The 22,426-nt window shown below is 34.1% G+C and overlaps 1 protein-coding gene across 3 annotated transcripts in view; it reads right to left on the bottom strand.

The window, feature by feature from the left end:
• LOC124354898 overlaps positions 1-22,426 on the bottom strand; it is a 76,559-nt gene that overhangs the window by 18,971 nt on the left and 35,162 nt on the right. For all 3 annotated transcript variants that reach the window (XR_006921723.1, XM_046805694.1, XM_046805695.1), the window contains 7 exons: positions 22,019-22,236; positions 21,500-21,703; positions 14,713-14,850; positions 8,943-9,088; positions 8,641-8,750; positions 2,804-3,109; positions 357-471 (listed from right to left, as the gene is read on the bottom strand). Coding sequence is in view for 2 of the 3 variants with exons in the window: in XM_046805694.1 (XP_046661650.1) it covers positions 357-471; positions 2,804-3,109; positions 8,641-8,750; positions 8,943-9,088; positions 14,713-14,850; positions 21,500-21,703; positions 22,019-22,236 (1,237 nt within the window). In the remaining variant the exon portion in view is untranslated. The remainder of the gene's footprint in view (positions 1-356; positions 472-2,803; positions 3,110-8,640; positions 8,751-8,942; positions 9,089-14,712; positions 14,851-21,499; positions 21,704-22,018; positions 22,237-22,426) is intronic.

Genomic DNA, 22,426 nt, shown 5'->3' with positions numbered 1-22,426 from the left:
GAGATTATTCTTGTAATAACATGTGTTTGCATTTTGTGTTGTGTGTACCTGACAAAGGATATACTCCCTGTTCCACTATCTATCTTACATTTCCATTGTATGAAAAATATATATTGGTTTTGTCAATGAAAACATTAAGATTCATAATTAAATCTGGAATAAGATCATCATTAAAGTTGCAATATTATGACTAAAAAGTAAAAATTATAAGATTTCTCATGGTTTCGGCCATGTTGAAGGTAAAAAATATTTTGAAAACAGTTTTACATCTCATGTGTTCATAACTTTTAAATCCAGTAGTTTGGAATAAAATCAATACTCAAGCAAAATTATTATTTTTTAACGTACTACCATACCTTTCTGGTTCAATGCAGTTTGTAGAGTCCTTTCTAAAAATGGTTTCAGTGTATTAGGAGGTATCCCACGGCATAGATCACTCAGAATTGTATACAAGAACTCAATTTTTTCTCTCTGAAAAAACAATACAAAACAATGTAAATATTAAATTTTGATGGATTTCAAAATAGGAATTTAAATAATTTGTAAAATTTATGTACTCAACTCTGAATTATACAATGGAGGATTAGTTATTTATCTTACATCCATGACAGCTCAATAAATTAAAAAAATAATACAATAAAAATACAGAGAACTGTATATGGATAATGAGATAAAAATAAATTTTGATTAGATATGATATTTATGTATGTAAATCATGATATTTCACAATAATAAAAGCTTGTATTTATTGTTTTTCTTTCCTTCAACTATTTTCATTGTCAGCACAGAATTATTATAATTATATGTAAATTATAGATAAATTATGTAAAAATCTTTTGAAGTTAAGGGTAAGTTACAAACAAAAAATTCTTCAGCCTGTTTCCTTCCTCATTTGAGCATTTATTATTTGTTTTCAAATAAATACCTTTTGTTAAGGATTCATTCATATTTCTTTTAGAGATTGGAAATCTTAGGTTTATAATTCTAAATTGTCATTTCAGTAGTGAAATCTACAAAGCTAATCTGTTAGCAGGTCTCCATTTTAGCAAATTATTTTTGCACAAAAATGTGTAAAAATAAAATGTAATAGTAGAATAGATGAATTCAGCTGAAACTGCATCCAACTGAGAAATACATGAGCTGAAGTCAGTTTTACATCCTCAACGTGTATATTCGATTCTCTCCTTATAGTCTAACCATAGTGTTATTATATGACAAGCACGTTTTAATTTTTAATGTTAGATACTTATGTCTGCTCCTGCTTGATTTCTAAAATAAAAAATTCAATAAAATACCAAAATTTAAGATTGATCTAAAACATAATATTATATTTTATTTATTGTTTAACATCAAATGTTAACGTTGCAGATAGTAGTTTCTACCAAATTTGTATGAACCTAATTTTAAAGTATTTTCTCTTTGTAGTTAGAGCAATTTAAATCCATACCATATATATATATATATATATATATATATATATATATATATATATATATATATATATATATATATATATATATATACCTTTTTATATATATATATATCTTTTTATATATATATATATATATATTTCATGTGTTCATGTGTATGTGACTGAACTCCTACTAAACAACTGGACCGATTTTGATGAAATTTTTTGTGTGTTTTCAATGGAATTCGAGAATGGTTTACATTCACAATTTGGTCCAATTTAAATTGTTTACTTAATCAATATTTAATTTATAAACTGTTATTGATTTTGGAATGTTTTACTTTCGATCCGGCAGACTGCACTACCATACGTAATACAAAGTAAACTGATACTTAACAGCTGTTAATACTTTCAGCTGAAATTCATCAAAGAGGCAGAAACATTTGTTTACGTTTAAAATTTAGAAAATTATTATTGTAACGTGCTTGATCAGTAATGTAATGAAGATAGCATAGAAGAAGTTATTGCCTAATTTCAAATTTACATTACACCAATGATCAATAAACTATCTAATGCAATGAAAATACTATTAAACGTTGTTATAAAAACCACCTCAAAAACCTCTAAACAACTGCACATAAGGTAATCGAATTTTGTCAGATCAAAGGTAAATGAAAAGAGCCAAAAGAAGACGCTTTATGATCGAAATTGGTTTTCGTTGATACATTTTCTTGATCAGAGCACAAGGCAAACACCACAATAATACTGGAAATATCTTAGACAGAAAATTAATTTTAACTGACCGAATTTTGATTCTTTATAACCTAATTAGTTTATACTGATTCACCCATATAAATTAATTGTACTGAATAACTTATCAACACCTAGCAAAACCACGAAAGATAGAGGTAAGAAATATGTTACACACCTTCATATGCGCCCGAGAGGGTCGTGAAGGAATGACTATCAATTATATCAGGAGTGTTTAGAATATGATAGAAAAAGAAAACGTGATTATAGTGTACTGTTTTTTTTACAGGAAATTGCGTGTGAAGCCGCGGGCAACTGCTAGTATATATATAAAAGCTTAGACCGACATATTTTTTAAATTTTCATACAGAGATCATAGAATTATGCAGTACAACCTCGCTTATCTGGCTCTCATTTATCCATGTCAACTTTACAGTGTGGAGGGATCCAAAAGTTTTTGGAGGAATAAAGAATTTTCAAAAATGTTGAGTTCAGCTCCATTTTACCTTCCGCTTAGTGCAGCAATTACGAATCTGACACTTTCACAGATTTGTCAGACAAAAAATAAAAAGGTAAGTAAAAAATTTGGATAAAATCAGTGATTTGAAAACTTTAGAAACAATGATTTACAAGGCAACTTACATCAGTGCCACAACTAGAGATGTAACTGTCTGTAATCTTGCGAGCTGAGGGAGATATCTGAGACTGCTTGGCTGCAAGCCTCACAATATTGTGGGCAAGGGCAGGATCGGCCTGAGGCAAATCGGAGAGGAACGCCCAGCTGAGTGAAGGCAAGGGTTTGGGTGAGGGCTGAATCAGGGCTACCACACAGAGGTTGGCTAGACTGCTGTCCGTAGGAGCAGACAGGTGTTGCAGACTGGTGACCACACCCCGTACCACACTCCGAGCCGGCAGGTCTTTGTAATTTCTTGGCTCTTGTCTGTCCACCTACAAATATGGACAGAGAAAACTCACTAAGTGATATAAATAAAATATTGAATAATCCAAGATGTGCTAGAGAATTGAAATTTGGTAAATTGGTGCTGATGCCAAAATATGGTTACCCACAAAATATTGTAAGAAGAAGAAATTTCTCATTTATTTTCAACTGTTGTAAACTCTTAACTGAATCTCTGAAATACTACAATTCAGTTCTTAAACTCAATTTGGTTACATCATCATTCTAAAGAACCTTCATTATATGTATACTTCTAGTTACTGCCATGATAGTAAGTAGCATTTGTTGGTCTAAAAGGTCAACAGCTCATATTATTACAAAAGCTTAGTTTTGCACATTGTAGCAATTGAAAAATCAGTTGCAGTTACTGATTGAACAATTGCATCCTATTGTATGTGATACCTACAATTTTTTTAGTGTGAGAATAAAACTGTAGTAATATAATTTGATGTTATTCAGTTTAACATGAAGTTGTAACTGAATAAAAAAGAATATTCTTTGTTTAAGATTTTAGATAACAGAGTTATATTTCACTGGTTACATGTTCTTCATTGTACATAAAAACAAATGATTTTATCCTAGACCAGCTGTAGAGCAATTCAATTGCTGTTGAAAACCACCATTTCACTAAATTCAACTAAGATAATCCTATTGCTGAAAGTGCAAGGTTTTAGGAAAATATACAGTATGCGTTAAAAAGTACCAGAATGGTAATAATAACTTTTTAACCATTTCTTGTAAAGCAATGGGACTTGGTATATCAATATTAGCCATCACGAATTTTTATGTGGTTGGTCATCAGGTTTTCATCTCATTAGGGGGATGGCCTGCAGTCAGAAGAAAATCTTAAATTAGAGCATAGGTCGAGATGTACATAAAATTAAAGTTATTTTTTAATAGAACACAATTCCACAGACAGACCTCAAAAGGTTTACCCTATTTAAATGGCGCCTTTTAAAAGTTTCTTAACATACCTGGAGGTATTTGCCCAGTTTATTCATTGATGTGATATATTAGTTCTTGTGTGTTGGCAACAATGATCACAACAATGGGATTTCCGAAATAGTGTATTATTCTTGAAAAGTCATTATCGTTACATCCTTGTTATTAAGTGAATGTTGTTAATGACATTCCTATTTTCACTCACAACGTTAAAGTGATTCATTGTTTATATCATGTTATGTATTATACATTCAGATAGAAACTTTATTTTTAATTAAAAGGCGCACAGTTGATCTTTGCGAAGCAAGTAAAGATTTGTACAGTATAAAATGGTTTTTAACCCACGTTTTATCAACACTGACTAGTTGTGTATTTTGATATTGTGAGTCTCTGACTGAAACTGAAAGAATAAACCTGCTTGTGATGAGGGGATATGGTAACCGTTTGCGAATATTTCATCAAGTTATGCATTTATTTAATAACAGTTTCCCGGACAGACCACCAATATCAAAGTCTAGAGTATGCAGAACAGTCCTACGTTTAGAAGAAACTGGAAGTGTAAAAGACCGTGAAAGAAGTGGTAGAAGTAAATATGGTACAAACGAAGATAAATCCATCAATGTATTACACAGTTTCATCAAAGAGCTATACACATCAACCAGAGCTGCAGCAATTTTTCACAGTATAAATCAATTTTCAATGTTAAAAACTTTAAAAAAATCACTATCATCCCTATCAGGTGAAATTGCTTCAGTAACTTTTGGAAGACGATTTTGATAGAAGATTCAAATTCTGTCAAACAATGATGGGTGATTAGGTGTGTACAACTAAATTTCTTATCCAAGGTTGTATTGTCAAATGAAGTTACCTTTGTAATCAATATACAAAGGTATATTGTAATCAATGGCAATTTGAATAGGGTTTCATATGAATTGATGTTGAGAGATACAACTACGAGGTGGTATCAATGGCTAAATCTGACAAATAGGCAGGATGTGAAATGGTAACCATGTTTTTTGGCCAAAAACTAAGTTGTTTTCATGAAACGTGAGCTAGCATTGTCGTGATGTAACAGCCAGTTTTGTCTTTCCACAAATCAGGCCTTTTTTGACGCACATTTTCCCTCAAACACCTCAAAACGTCATAATAAAAATCAGAGTTCATTTTAACACCAGGTGGCACAAACTCACGATGGACACTGTCTTTAATGTCAAAAAACCACGAACATTGGTTTTTTTTCACTTTTCACTTGTCTTGCTTTAATCGGTCTTTGTGATTGTGGACTTTTCCACACTGATGACTGCTGTTTTGTTTCTGGATGATAACCATAAAACCAACTTTCATCACCAGTTATATCTTGGACATGAATGTGGGTCACTTTCAGTTGTCTCTTTGAATTCACTACAGACATCAACATGTCCCTCTGTTTCTGATCGACTGTCAAAAGCCGAGGCACAAATTCTGCGCAACTTTGGCGCATGCCTACATTTTCAGTTAACATTTCTGGACAGTTCCCATAGCTAATACCGCCACTACTACATAAGTAATTATTGTCTGACAACGGTCTTCATGAATGAGATGTCAAATTTTTCCATCCGTTTTGCTCATGGAATGCCATCCTGAATGATGATCATCTTCAATTGAAGTTCTGCCAGCCTTAAAACGAGCGTACCACTCAAAAACCTGTGTTCTGCTCAGTGAATGTTCTTCAAAACCTTCTTGAAGCATTGCAAAAGTTTTCATTGGTGATTTCTTAAGTTTAAAGCAAAACTTGATGCAAGTCCGTTCCTCGAATTTATCAGCCATAAAAAATCGCTACATAATGATAACACACCTCATCTAATTCTCACAACAACGAAACTCAGCACAATGACTCAGCGGCTATTGCAGCAGTGGCTGACTAGCACGTACAGTCTGAGAACTTTCTTATACCACCTTGAATATCGGCTTTACGTACTGTGTTGGGTGAAAGTTATTAAGAGTAAGGTATCAAAAGGATGGGGCACCACCTCCTTATGCACTGTGCATGAGCTGCTGGACAGAGAGTTCACTAATCAATGGATAGAATGTAGGGGAACAATAGAGTGGCCACCTAGATCACCTGATTTAAACCCATCGATTTCTTTTTATGGGGTTATTTCATACAAAGTGTTTACATAATAAGTCGGCCAACTTTAAAATAATAATACAGTACATCGCATCAATGAAGAAACTCAGCAAATGCCTCTGGATATGTTACACAATGTTGTTACTGGTTTCTACCACAGATTGGGATATCACTAACAGACACTCGGGATAGCATTTTGAACACTTATTGTAAGTACTTGATTTTTAATTTCACTACAGTAAATTAATGTTATTTTAAAGAAATAAAATAGTATGTGTTATACTAATTTTTCAAATTTAAGAGAAACTTTGAAATGCCACCATTTTAGATAGAGTAAATCTTTTGAGGTCCGATTTACAGCATTGTGTTTGACCAAAAATAAATTTAATTTGATGTAAATGTCAACCTATACTCAAATTTAAGATGTTCATCTGACTCTTTGTGGACCATCTTCCTGATGAAATATAAACTTAATTATAATAAACTAGATTTGTATGGGTCTACTAGATTAATAATTATAATAAACTAGATTTTAAGTCTCATTGCAAGAAATTGTTAAAACATTATTAAACAATTCTGGGACTTTTCAAGCACACTGTATATTTCATGCAAATATAATCATATTAATGAGAAGACTAGGAAACAACAAATCCTATTTCATGTACAATTCACCTTATATATTGACATAATTATGTATTTAATTTTAACAAAAATAATTACTATATTTGACTTTTATAAATATAAAAAAATCACAGCTGGTAAGCTAAATTAATGAGATTCAATAAATGTTTACCACTGGAAAGCTTAAATAATGCACTAAACTTGAAAATTTTATATTTTTGACTAGAATACACCATTTCACAAATATAAATTTTTATTTTGCAGTTAATATGGCATGGTGTTTCTGCATGGGCACAGAGCAATCAGATCATTATGATTTGTAAAATTGATATTTGGTTCAAGTCAGATGACACATGTGGCAGAGCTGCTCATCTCTGTAGTTGGTCAATTTTTTTAATTTCAGATATACTTCTGCAGTTTTTAATTTTTATGAATAATACCTTGTTGAAATAATTTGTTGATTGTAGTTGTTAATGTAAGCTCTTTTTTATAGCTCTTGTGGCTAGTTTGGCTGAAATCTGAACAATTCCAGTTAATATTTTTGGTTTGAGGGAATCTATCGTTTTCTGGACTTCTTCAGGTATAGCTGGATACAAGGAGAGTGTTACTAATATTTGTTGTTGTAGGGTGTAAAAATGTGATGCACTTATTTTGTTGGTTATCTTCATTCAATGTTCTTTCTGCAATGTTTGCAAAAAAACTAATTGAAGTTATTTGCAATATCTTATGGTTCTCTCACATCTCTACCATTCACCTAAAGTACCATTTTGTTTATTTTTTCATTTTTTCCTCTCTTTCTTGGTTTATGATCTGCCAAATGTTTTTGATTTGTTTTCCGCCTGGTCAATGAAAGCTGTATTTTGGTCTTATACATACTGAGCTTTAGGTCATAGTCCTTTTTCTTTCTAGCTGCTTCTGCTTTGTCTTCCATCAGCTCAGAGCACAGACAGTGCTCATTTGCTTCTATATACATTTTTCTTCATAGCTTGCGTTCCTCATCCCAGAAATATTTTGTTTGTTTACATTTTTATTTGAAGCGACATATGGACAAGCAATAACTAGAGAATATTAAAGTATATTACAGAATAAGTCATAGACTGTCAACAAGAAGGTAATACACTTGTAGAGAACATTGTCACAGGTGACGAGATATGGGTTTTTCACATAACCCTAGAAACGTAATACCAGTCAATTGAATGGCATCATATGATGTCACCAGTTAAAGTCAAGGCTAAACAAACATCAACACGTAAGGTTATGGTTTGGGTAGACATGGAATATTTTGATTCTGGTCGAATGGAACAAAGAAGAATAGTAAATACAGCCACTTAATGCAATATTCTGACTAAACTTCGAAGTGCAATACAGAATGAACAAGGACAACATGGTCTGTTGACATAAGGAGTTCTTTTGTTGCATGACAACGCCAGAACCCACTCTGCCATCTAAACCCAAAATCTCATCAGACCTGTTGGGAACATATTGACCACCCACCGTACATTCAGGACTTGGCGCCGAGCGACTTTCACTTTTCACTTCGCTACCTTAAGGAGTTTCTCAGCAGTACGATGACAAGGTGAAAGAAGCAGTTACAAGCGGCAGACTTTTATGACATCAGCATTCAAAAGCTGATAAATGTTATGACAAATGTTTAAACAAAAATGAAAACTAAGATGTCAAGAAAAACTGTTGTTATTTATTTATATAAGAAATCGGATCTTACTTTCCAAAATTTAAATTTATATATGAGAGAAATCTTTTTATAACCTTTAAACTTTTTTTATAACTACATTACCAAAATTAATATACAGTAGAAGTCTGATTATCCGAGTTCTGATTACTTAGTAGTACCTGATAACGATTGGAGCGAAATGTAGCAAGTTCCATTCTGATCCAGCACGCAATGGCCAAACTGGCTGACTCAGTGCCAACATGTCTCAGCAGTTGGATCCAGCATTCACCTGGATGACAAAACTGAGTCATTTAAGAAGTAAACTTGAACATATAGTTTTTTGTATTATAAAAGAGACCAATAGAAACTTTTTAGGGTTCCAGTTAAACTTCAGTGTATTCAACAATAAAATTACATATATTGGAATTAAAATGCTGACAAGATTTTTTTTTATTGAGGAAATAAGAGGAAAATAACTGACCTGGAATGTAATCCAGAACATCTTCAGGTCTCCGAGCAGCATCTACTGGAGTTTTGGCCATCTCAGGTGGCAATGTGATGTCTTTGCGGAAGCATTCTGGGAGCATCTTCAAAGTCATTTGCTCCAAACGGAACTTTGATAAAGCTCTATGAATTCATTACACATTATTAAGTGTCAAGCACAGAGAGAGAAGGTGTATATGGGGCTTAATATATATACAGGGTGTTCTGAAAAAAGGTGCCCCATAAGTCAGGGCGTGATTCCTCACATCAAAATAAGAAAAAAAGGTCTAATTAACATAGGTCCGAAAATGCTTAGTTACCAAGTTATACAGGGTGAAAGATTTCGTCTGAATTTCAGTTCCCCTGCTGCAACGAAGCCCTACGGGTATTTGTTGGCTGTTAATTAAGATGTACAATTTAGCGTACTTTATGTAAAATGAACTGAAAAATTGAATAAAACCGTTTCCAGACCTGTAGCTACAGTAATTTTTAAGATATGTGACGAAATACGCGAAACTTGGTCCCGAAAAACAAGTTACATTTAGGTTTGAAGCAGATTTACTATGTTAAATGTACAATAAACACAAAATATTTTTTCACGGTACTTGTAGAAAATTTAATTTCGAAGAGAAAGATGTAAAATAAGTCTATAATAGACAAAACGCAAACTTTAAAAAATAATCCTTAATTACATACAAAACGCATGAAAAATAGACAAAATCTGTTAAGCTCTCTACAAATTAAAATGAAATTAAAACAGCTGTTTTATTAAAATATTTGATTTGAGAAACAAAATAATTTCTATTTAAAACATATGTTTTAACAATGTAACATTGTTTATAATAATTTAAATAAACATTACAAGCAGCTATTTTTCCATTGCTCATTAAGTGCGTGTGTTGATCTGTACTTTAATACAAGTTAGTGCGAGTGCCGTTGAAGTTAATTTTTGATAGCTAATAATATCTTATTCATCATGGCAGGTAATATGAATATTATGTACACTAATGGTGAAATGGCAGACATGCATTTAATGTACGGTCTTGCACATTGCAACAGTCGTCAGGCTAGACGACTCTATCAGGAACATTTTCCTCATAGACAGTTACCGACTCATAAAATGTTTTCTTCCATTCATAGAAGGCTAAGCGAGACGGGAACCTTTAAATCTGGAAAAGTTGGTAGATCAGGACGGCCACGTACAACGTGTACAGCTGAATTGGAGGAGGGCGTGTTGGACGAAATAGAGAATCATCCTGGAAGAAGTACTAGAGAACTAGCCTTGGATTTCGGTGTTAGTAATTCAATTGTCTGGAAGATTTTACACGAGCAGCAGTTGCATTCTTACCACTATCAAAGAGTCCAGGCTCTTTTGCCTCGAGATTACTTTCCTCGTGTTCAGCTATGCCAATGGCTTATCCAAAGGTGCAGAAATCCACATTTTTTTAAATTACATTATCTTTACTGATGAAGCAAAATTTTCAAGAATGGCTATTCTTAACACCCACAATACTCACATGTGGGCAATTGAAAATCCACGTGCTATTTCAGAGAACCGTCACCAATATCAGTTTTCTATAAACGTATGGGCTGCTATTCTGGGTGATAAATTTTTATTAGTTTTTTTTACCTGATACGCTCAATGGTGAAAATTATTTACATTTCTTGACGACTAATCTGAATGAGTTACTCGAAGATGTGCCACTATACACACGCAACAACATGTGGTTCATGCAGGATGGAGCTCCCAGCTCATTACACATTACAAGTAAGAGAATTTTTAAATGAAGCATATCCAAACAGATGGATTGGTCGAGGAGCCCCAGTAGCATGGCCTGCAAGGTCACCTGACCTCAATCCTTAGACTTTTTCTTATGGAGACATTTAAAGACGCTTGTCTACGACTCGCCTGTGGATACCATAGAAGAGTTGCGAATAAGGATTGTTAACGGGATTCAAAGGATACGTGAGACACCTGGGATCTTCGAAAGAGTTCAGCAGTCTATGAGAAGACGGCTGGATGCTTGTATTTTGAATGAGGGGAAACATTTTGAACATCTACTGTGACGTGGTTAGTTTTTTAGGACAATGTGTAACTTTTTTGTTGAATGATAATTCAGATAACTTTTTTATGTATGATAATGTATGATTGTTAAAAATATTTACTTGATAAAAAAATAATAGTAACTCATTAATTTGTTTTAATAAAACAGCTGTTTTAATTTCAATATTACATTTGTAGAGAGCTTAACAGATTTTGTCTATTTTTCATGCGTTTTGTATGTAATTAAGGATTATTTTTTAAAGTTTGGGTTTGTCTATTATAGACTTATTTACATCTTTCTCTTCGAAATTAAATTTTCTACATGTACCGTGAAAAAAATATTTTGTTGTTTTATTGTACATTTAACATAGTAAATCTGCTTCAAACCTAAATGTAACTTGTTTTTCGGGACCAAGTTTCGCGTATTTTCGTCACATATCTTAAAAATTACTGTAGCTACAGGTCTGGAAACGGTTTTTTATTCAATTTTTCAGTTCATTTTACATAAAGTACGCTAAATTGTAACATCTTAATTAACAGCCAACAAATACCCGTAGGGCTTCGTTGCAGCAGGGGAACTGAAATTCAGACGAAATCTTTCACCCTGTATAACTTGGTAACTAAGCATTTTCGGACCTATGTTAATTAGACCTTTTTTTCTTATTTTGATGTGAGGAATCACGCCCTGACTTATGGGAACTTTTTTTCAGAACACCCTGTATATATATATATACCGGTATATATTGTGTGTGCCCAACTATATAGTGTTTTCATACCTCCTTAATAATCCAACCCGTGAGACTAGCATCTTCTAAAAACCACTGTGTTAAGCAAAAAGTTAACCCATTTGGGAAGACAAAAGAGCTGGTTACATACAGAGTGGTCTGGTATGAATACGGAGCTATGAGCTGGTTTCATAGTCTATGTTTAGCCAGATTTTATTGTTATGGGCTGTTCTAGTACTGAAAATATCCACTATGTATCGTTGCTATGCTTCACTGGTTCCTTTACTAAGAAAAAATTGTATTTTATTTCGTTTTGTTACTGGCAGCACAGAACTGATCACTGGATTGTTTGAGTGATTTGTCACTGATTGTCACCTACATGTGAGGGTAGGTGTGTTGTTTCTTTTTGTTTAGATTAGAGATTGATCGTAATAGTTGTAAAAAACTGCGAGGCTCTGTTATTGCTTTGTTATTAGACAATGATTACAAGTACAATTCTGATATTAGTGATAGTGATGGAAGCGTGTAGGAAATAAATATTTCTGTCTAAACGTTTGCTGATTCATGGTTTGTACGAGGACGAAGAACTTGAAAGTCAAGATGAAGGTTATTAGGATTATTTTACAATTGTATAGTATGTTTTATTATTTGTAAAGTAATTTTGTGTACAATGACCGGGTGGCCACTCAAAACCTCTTTTCAAATTCCCGGTTTTTTTCCTGGTTATCCCGGTAAAAAATTTCCAATTCTCTAGTCTATTTTCAAGTCAAATATCAACTGTAATACTGTATTTAACCCTTTCGCCAAGTGCAACAGTGACGGTTTATCGTAACCAGTTGTATTTGCAAGAAATGTGGTGCTCTACTAAATTTCATCGCTAGGAAAATACGAGAAATTTGGTGACGATTTATCGCTATCACCTATTTTAAGCTTAGTTTTTATCTCTGTCTTTCAATGTGTTGACATAACATCGTGTGCACCTAATAACTTTCCTTTCTGTGATGTTTGGAAAATACGTGTATCCAATACAGAAAAAACAAAGATAACAAATAAATACCAACACAGCGCTACCGTGGAACAGAAGTCTGCGATGAACGAACTTTCGGTACGTAACAATGATTTCGCCGATACACATGGTCGGTCTATCTTATATTTCATCAAATACTTTCATCTGAACTCTACTTAATCAATTTATCCTTTGGGAGAGGGGAGACAAGCCTAAGAATACCACGCTATTTCAAAGTAATTTGCAGAGATTCAGGAAAATTAATATATTTAAAGTTACACGTCATAGCTCAGTTCTTAACGTCATAACTTTATCTTCGGTTCTTGCAAACAACTGTTCGACACTGGTTGCGGCAGCGCTCGTGAGAGCTCTTGCACCTGTTTAGACGCAATTTTTACAAAATACAAAAAACAACACAAAACTTGAGCATTTTTTTCCCAGTGTAAACAAAGTTCAGCCGAGGTTTGGATGTGACTATGATATCATAACATAACATCACTTTCTTTGTTTTAACCTATGTAAGTTTAATGTTTGTGTTGTACACATGGGGAACACTCAACACTAGCCACGACAGACGTGAGCAGCAGGGCGATACCATACGATCCCGCTTATCCGCTGCGAATTCTAGACAATAAATGTTTTTCCTACCACTTAGCCCTGAGCACATTCTGTTATTGCTATGCAACATGTCGGATGCAAACTTTTTTTTGGCGTTATTTGTTGTAGCTTACCCACTAATTTCTTCTCAAAAAATTATTTTATCAGGTCTGGTAACAATCCAACTGAAATTCTGGTGTACTCATAAAACCGAGTTGTACCTTTTATCAAACAAACTATATTATTCAACGAACCGAAATATTAATCCTGTTTATAGGGTGAATACTGTACATTTTAGGCCTGTGGTATCTATCTAAAACAAAAAATACTATTTTCACTCATTTTTAGACAACATTGTCTCTGGAGGCACCACGTCAACAACTGAATAATATTTAAATACAAAAAACCCGTTTGTGTCGTGGTCACTACTGCTTTACCGCTTGTTTATTGCTGAAGTTGGGAACGATCGGTCTGCCGATTTTACATGTGTTTTTCAATGCGTTGTTACATGTCTTTTTTTAGGGATGAGGGTAGCTTGCCACGGTACAGGAGTAAAACTAACCAAAATATAATCTACTACACTAGTGGAGGCAACACTCACATGAAGCTCACGGACATATATCGATCTTCATCCACAATTTCAAGATCCACGTCACGTAAAATACAATGTTTCGAGATTAATCAGTTCTTGATTCAAGGAGCTGTCAAATTATGGTTTGGTTTTATAAATTCTTGGAAACGGATAAACTGTTTATGACATTTTCCCGGTTCTTAGGAAAATTCCCGGCTCATTTTCGGGTTTTCCCTGGTCCGTTAAATTCCTGGCTTATCCCGGTTTCGTGGCCACCCTGAATGATTAAAAATTATTGAACTTCTTAGGAATGAAGAAATTGACGTAAATGTCTAGCAAAATCAGAAAAAACATTAATCATAAGTTATTCCTGATTTTATTTTTCAGCTTATTATTTTAGATATATGCATAAAAATTGTATTTATGTAAAAAAACATTTTAATATTTTAGTTAAATTATGTTAAAGTTAGTTAGAAAGTAATTACAAAATAATTAAAATGTATATACAAATATTTACTAAATTAAAAATTTCTATTAATTTTATTAATAATAATATTAATAAATTTATTACGAATATAGTATTTAGTATATTAAATGAAGATTTCAAAGACAGTGGTAAAAAAATTATTGCTCTACCTTTTATGGATTTTGTTTTAGAAAGCTTTAATCAGTCTTCCATTTTTGCTCAATTTAATTGCTGCTACCGGTCCTGCAGAGGCCTCAATAAATACTTCGTCAATGGGTTAAGTATGAATTTAATATCTATCTTTTTTATGGCCATTACACCTATCCATAAATGTCGTTCCATACAAAGCCAATACTAACTTGAGTGCATCGTCGACAATGGATGGCTGCTTGCTGTAAGCGACCAGGTTCCACAGCCACTTGATTATTTGTACCAGGCTGTCACTGTCACAGTCTCCGGACTTTTGGTTGGCAGCTACACTCAGCAGCTCACACAGGCTGTCACACACAACACTGAAGCTCACACTCAGGTGCCAAAATTGCACAGTAAGAGAGAAAAGAATAATAATGTATTATCATTTAATAAGTCCAATCAGCCACAGTAAAAATGTATTAGAAGTGATATTTTTTATTGGAATTTTTATACACATTTTACATGAGATCATTACAACTTTTGTTCAAAATAAGTTGGTTTAAATTAAGGTTTAATCCATTACAGATTCTACATCATATAATTCTATTTCACTACTATCAAAGTTACTTGTTTCATTGATGCACCAGCATGGACACAAACGCATTACCTTTATCTTCATTGTCACTGCCTAGACTGAACCCGATGGTATGTATGTCTGCATCATCTGATTCTATTTTACTAACATCAAAGTTACTTGCTTCATTGGCGCACCAACATGAACACAAACACACTACCTCTATGTTCATTTCCACTGCTTAGGCCACTTTTCTTACTAACACTATCTAATATACCATCCCAATTTAGATGATTGTTCATTTTTGACAGCACATACTATGATGTGCAACTCATATAGTATGTAATGTAATAAATGTAATACTAGTTTCTAATATTATTCTATACGTGAAAGGAAAATAACAGACACCATCTGAGTGATTCCTCACTATAAATATATAACTATAATCTGTATAATATTAAATTTATGAAAGTTTTTGAGGAAACTAAATAAAGACAATTGTTAGAAACACAATTGTCTAGTATAGATGATCACACAATCTATTAGACATTGTTATAACTATTAGGTGGTAAATTTAAAAGCAGATCATTTTTGCAACCATGAAAAACCAAGGCCTGGTCACTGCATGATAAACTATTTTCTAAGTGATTTTCAATCAGTTCAAATAAGGTTGGTAATATTTTCCTTAACTATGTTTTATTTATAAAAGAAATATAAAATCAAGGTTCTATCTGTTAGAAACTAAAATATATTTTTTTAGTTATTTAGGATATAAACTTACTTCATACAAAGTTTTCATTTTCAAACTGATAATTTATTGTATTTTGTAAACATGTTGAAATTATGTTTTTGTTTGTTGTATAGTAATAATTCAAATTTTCAAATTCAAATATCTTTATTGTTATCAAACAAAATAAATTTCATCAACAATCATCATTACAAACATTTTCTAAAGCTAAACATATTTCTTATCTAAATAATCCTTAATATTATAAAAAGTATTTTTAGAGAGAAAATGTTTTACATTTCTTTTGAAAGTAATTGCATTACATTCTTGTTTCAGAGCGATCGGAAGGCTATTGACGATTTTAATACAATTATAAATAGTGTGGTTTTTGAAAAACTTTGATTTGTGTGGTGGTATATTATAACTGTGCTTGTTCCTGGTTTTACTTTTCGAAGATGGTAAAAATTCAGAGAAAATGTGCTGGTTCTTTTTCATGAAAATAAGTGGTTCCAAAATGTAAATAGATGGAAAGGTGAGCAAATTAAAAGATCCATAGTAAGCAGCACATGATTCTGTTCTGCCATTTCCTGCAATAATCCTCACAGCTCTTTTTTGCAGAATGATAAGAGTCCTCGTATATGAGCTTTCAGATCCCCAAATCACAACTGCATATGAAAGGAAAGGATAGATGAGGGCATAATATGCTGAAAGAAGGATTTCAATACTGGAGAAGGTGGACAGACGTCTTAATACAAAAACTCCTGACGACAAACGTTTAGCGACATGTTCTATGTGAGAGTGAAATTTTAAATTTGCATCAATGTGAAGTCACAGTTTAGTCTTATTAGAATTGACACACAAAAGATTTTCTTGGAACCATTGCACAATGTTATTTGATTCAACATAAGAGTCAATTTCCAAATCTTGTCGTGCCCGATGTGATATGGCTAGTGAGGTGTCATCTGCGAAAAGACATAGATTACCCTTATGAACACTTGTTTTTAAGTCATTTATGTACAAAATGAAAAGTAACGGGCCCAGGATGGAGCCCTGAGGGACTCCAGAGATTACAAACTTCTCATCTGAGTAAGAATATGTCATACAATCTTGATGTATGGAAGGTATCTTTACTATTTGCCTACGTCCAGTAAGGAAGGAGGAGAACCAGTTTAGAGCAGTGCCCCGAATTCCAATTTTCTCAAGTTTTTCAAGAAGCAAACCATGATTTACCTTGTCAAAGGCCTTTCGGAGGTCAAAGAAGACACCCGCAACAGATTTCCTTTGATCCAGCTCTTTTACAATGATGTTTATGAGAGTAAACATGGCATCAACTGTACACTTTCCCTTTAAAAAGCCAAATTGGCCAGAAAACAAAGTATCATGTCTATCAATAAAAGAAGTCAATCTATTTAAAACTGCTTTCTCAAAGACCTTGGAGAATGTAGATGTTATCGCAATAGGTCGATAAATGTCAAGCATTTCCTTTTTTCCTTTCTTAAAAAGAGGGCTAACGACTGAAAGCTTAAGAAAATCGGGGAATATTCCAGTTTCAAATGAACTATTAATAATATTTGCAAGAGGATTTGCTAGAAAATTTGAGCAAATTTAGGCCTCGTCGACCTTTAGGCCTGAATCAGATAGGTCTACATTGAAGTCACCCATTACAAGTGTGCCATAATGCACTGACATCACTTTATCAAGGAATGATGACAAATGACCATAGAAAACCCTGTGTTCCTCAAGAGAGGCCGAAAATGAAGTCGGTTTATAAACGACAACAATGAGAAAAACTCCATTGCAAAAGCTAACTTTTACAGCCCTCCAAACATTTACACTTGCCCTCCAAACAATATCCCAAAACATCAACCTTTTCAAGGTTTAACGTGTCTCTTGCAAAAATACAAACTCCTCCCTTACTTAGGTTTCCACGACAAAAAGATAAAACTCCAACATACCCAAGCAATTTCAAAACATCAAATTCGGACTGTTTTAAATGATGCTCAGATATGCAAATCACATCAGGGGCCTCCGTATCAATGACATCTTGAAAAATGTCAAGCTTACCTTCAAGTCCTTGGACATTTTGGTGAAGTCCTTTCAGGGCAGTACACCCTATGTCAGTGTTGGAGGATTGGGGGATAGTTCTAAAAAACTATCCGAGTCAGTAACTGATTGAGGAGGAAGAGGGGGAAACACACACTGGGAGTTTTCAGGAGAGAGTTCCTTAAGTGGTCGATTCATGGCAGGTAATTCAGAATTCCTGCCGTGAACCCTCATCAATGAACGAAGCATAAGAGAGCCTAGGCAACGATTCCCATACCTGCTGAGATGGCGACCATCTCTTGCTAAGTGATGTCTAGAAATGAAGTGCCAAGTCTTCACCAAGTGTACACCAAAGTTCCAGCACATTAACTGAAGTTGGTCATTTAAATCTATCAGTGCTGCGTTACTGATGTCAGCCCGATACAAAATGCTATTAGCAATTATCTTCGACCCTGGAAAGGTTCGTCTTGCTGTGGAAAGCAGGTCTGCCATGCCATCTAGCATTTCCCGCTTCCCCCAACCACCGTTATAACCTTTACCACCACAGAAACATTGTACCAAATTATTTGTTCCTACATGGAGATTACCTGTGGATTTTTCCCAACATACTCAAGAAGTTTCTGTTTTATGTGAATAATTTTAGCCCCAGGATTGCAATCGATAGTAGCACCGTTTTCAGCACACTGCCTACTCGAATACCTAAGAATGGAGTCACCAATAATCAAGCAATTTGACAAAATATCGGACCTCCCTTCAATAACCTTCCCTCCTTCACACAGCATTGAGGAGGTCTCCATCTACGATTGAGGGGGTCTCTGCCAGACGCTCCCCATATTTAAAACGTGACGTCAGGCTGGTGTTCCTTACTTTTGAAATTTGGTGGGATTGCAAGTCACAATTTTGGAATTTGCCATTTAAACTAGGTGAGACTATTTTAGGCTTATAACTAGAAGAACCTGAGCTGGTGTCGTGATCTGAGTGTAAGCTTGCTCTCTTACTGGGTCTGACTTTCCATTTCCCAGACATTTGATTTACCACAAAAGAGCTTACATCTAAGCCTACATTTTCACAATGCTCTATATTCATTAACACATTATACTTGTTTTTGTGACTAGAACTAGATTGTGTTACTATATTTTTGTTGCGAGAGCAAGCATGCTTACTGTTAGATTTAACCTTAACCCAGCGATTTTTGTTTATGTTTTTGGCCCGTACAACGGAAACAGTGTTGGAATTAGTAGTGGATTTTTTGTTATAACCCATAGAACTATTATTCTTATGGCAATCAACCTCACTGTTACAATTTCTAATGTCTGTCCGTAAGGACTGAGAGTGTGCACTAGAGTACATGGATGCACTTTCCAACACCTGAACAACGCCTACATCTTCTGCCGTTTCCACCTGGAAAGAATTGTACCAGTCTTGGAATGATGTACAACCGGGCTTTACTCTTCTACAATAACCCTCATCCACAAACTTAGCGTTCACCAGAATGTAAATACCACATTCAAAACTTTTGCTTTGTTGTGTACATTTACTTTCAAAGAATTTACTCCCATCAAAACTCAGAGCTTCAGTAAACAGGTTTTTTGCACTATTTAAGTTATGGCTATGAAGAGAATCGAAATGGTAACCAGATTTAGCTTTGAGATCTAAAAAGAGCAAGCTCCAATGAGTGCCATTGTCTGACCTGAGCTCAGCTCCATTATTATTTACACACATGAATGCAAAGTCATAGTTATTAAAATTAAGAGAGTTTAACTGATGCCGTACCACATCCAAGCTCCCGTGTCTAATCAATTGTGCCACAGTTGGTCCTAAGAATAAAGTGTTACAGGAAGAGTTATTCAAGTTATTGTTATTAAAAGCTTCAAAATAAGAGTCTAGTATTTTATCATCTACCCAACGTCCTGGCTTCCAGACATTTTCACGTTATTTTTTTAACTGCATATTTAGCTTAACCAACTGATTTTTTAGTTCGAGGTTTTTACACTCATGCCCTTTTAAGCCAGAAGTAAGAGATTCAATGGATGCACTATTGAAGCAGTAACTGCAAAGAACAGTTTTCTTCTTCAGTCCTACTTAACTTATTTTTACAAACACTTAAGCTATTTTTTAACATATTATTTTCTTTTTCAATAGTGTATCTTTCCTCAGTGATAACGTCCTGTAGTTTGAAAGAGTCATTTAACGCCGCACGTCCATCCAACTTAGTTTCCTTTAGCTTAGATTCTAACAAACAATTTTCGGCTTTTGTTTCTTCTACTGATCGTTGAAGCTCCAAAATCGTACCGAAAGCTTCGTCAAGTTTTGTTACTAACTGAGAAATGTTTACTTCTATTTTTTGCAACTCCAAGTCAGGAACGTTCACTTGCAATTTCTTCCAGTTAAGATTTAGTTCCAATATTGACTCAATAGAGGTGTCATCTAAATTATGAATAGAATTCATAACATTGTCAATATTGCCAATAACTTGCTTACTACGAGTCACAACCATTTTTCACAATTGCACTATTCTTGTACAAAAGTCGAAAACAAAACAAGAAACCTTTACAACACAGACAACACAAGAATATAGCTTAAACGAGCAGAAAATAAATAAAACAGCGGACAATAGATAAATAGACGAGCAGACAATAAATAAATAAATTATGCACATAAAATAAATAAAATAGATTTTTTTTATCACAGGGAGTGTAAAGATTTTAATAAAAAGTATATTGTTGACTAGAGTTTGAATAAAAGGTTGACGGTCTGAAGTGGATCCGATCCGGCGATCTCAAGGTCAGTGGGTAGGAGCGTTATCTATTGAGCCACGCCGGATGATAAGATCGGCGTTACATAGTTGTACAAGTTGTGCGGCGCTGGAAGTTTTGATAAACAAGGCAGGTGAGTAGAACGGTTTATTCATGTGTAATCTAACCATAAATTCAAGTAGGTCGAAGCCGTTCTTTACTCACATTCTAGGTCGAATTAAGCCAAGTTAACTTTTTCAAAACACAATTTAGTCAATTCAATGAGTCAGTTCACTGTTGAAATAAATGTCTATAGATAAAATCCGGCCTAAAACTACATTTAATTCAGGAGCGTACCGTCGCACGTCGACATGTGTAGGACCAGGCCTACCAACCTTGTGTTAATATACAATACAACATTGTGTTTTCATACGCCAGCAGGATCTGGTGAAGCAATGCGTGCAGTAGTTTGGTTATAATTTCTAGTGCAAATACCATAAAATCTGGCATAAAACTAATTGCATGATCTAATACTTTATTAAATTGAGGTCTTTTTATATCTTCACTTTCTTATAAAAGACCTTTTACTAGTAAAGGGAGGCTGAAGTTGAAATTTTTACATAAGTTTACAAACTTATTTCATTGCTTTGATAAAAGCATTTTTTTATCTACAAATATTATTGCATGTATTAGTACTGTAATTTACATTTTCGAAAAAAAATATAAAAACGCAAATTTAACAATAAATAATGAAGTTAGTGTTGTATTATTTGTGAGCATGACCATTTGAACTTCTAACATGGTACCAGATCGGATAAAAACAAATAACAAATTATTTTCAAATCCAAACCCCTCTCTATTCCTACCAAATGATCTCCTACCAAACAGAATCCAATTAGATAACTATGGTTACATTATCAGCACACAAGACAAACCTCTTGATGACTGGCGGTCGCTTGTCTTTAGAGAACCGTGGTGCCAGGCTGCGCCAAATGGTAAAGATATCGACGACATCGTGGCAACATAGAGGTATCAGGGCCTCCAGAGCGAGAGCAGATGCTGCACTGTCCTTTACTCCCCCACACTTGTTCAGTATGTCAGATACCTTGGGCACCACCTCCTTGCCGTGCATCTCTGGTCTTCACAATGAAAGCACGCCATGTCAGTAATTATTCATAGTTCTATATGCCTCAAACATTAAATAATAAGCGATTTAAATTTTTTCAAGTTAAAATACTACTTCTAACAAAGATAAAAACTCTACATTTCTTTTGACATTATTGAGAATTGTTTAAATTTCTTTTTAGTTTCAATTTGCTCATCAAATTTGCATAGATTTACATATCCATAAGGACTTAATGTACAAAACAGGGGCAAAAACCACAACACAAAATATAATATAATTAATGATCATTTATTTCAGAAAGATGTAGCAAAAGATTAGTGACACTGACCGGGTATCACAGATGATCTTGCAGATGTTGGCCTGCAGCAAGTTAGCGAGCCAAGGGTAATTTTCACAGTTCTGGTCCAACACACCCATCAGCTGTGGGTAGCACCGCTCCTGATTGAGCCACAACTGACAGTACAGCTCCACCGCCAGCAGAGACAGCTGTTGATTACCAGACTGTCGCAGGGCCTCCAACGTTGAGATCACACCCAACACATTGTTCTACATGAGAAAAAGATATAGTTTAATTATATTGTTTGTAGAGACTGAATCTTGAAGGTACAGTACCCTCCCTCTTGCCCGGATACCTCGAGACTGGAGTTTTGATCATATAAAGGTTTGTCCTGATAAACCGATATGCTCTACAACTCATTATCCTACAGTTTCCCGAAAGATACAGTAGAAATTAGAT

The sequence above is a fragment of the Homalodisca vitripennis genome, chromosome 2, assembly GCF_021130785.1.
Source record: "Homalodisca vitripennis isolate AUS2020 chromosome 2, UT_GWSS_2.1, whole genome shotgun sequence".
In the NCBI taxonomy this organism is placed as follows: Eukaryota; Metazoa; Arthropoda; class Insecta; order Hemiptera; family Cicadellidae; genus Homalodisca; species Homalodisca vitripennis.
This window is presented reverse-complemented; position numbering and strand designations above follow the sequence as displayed.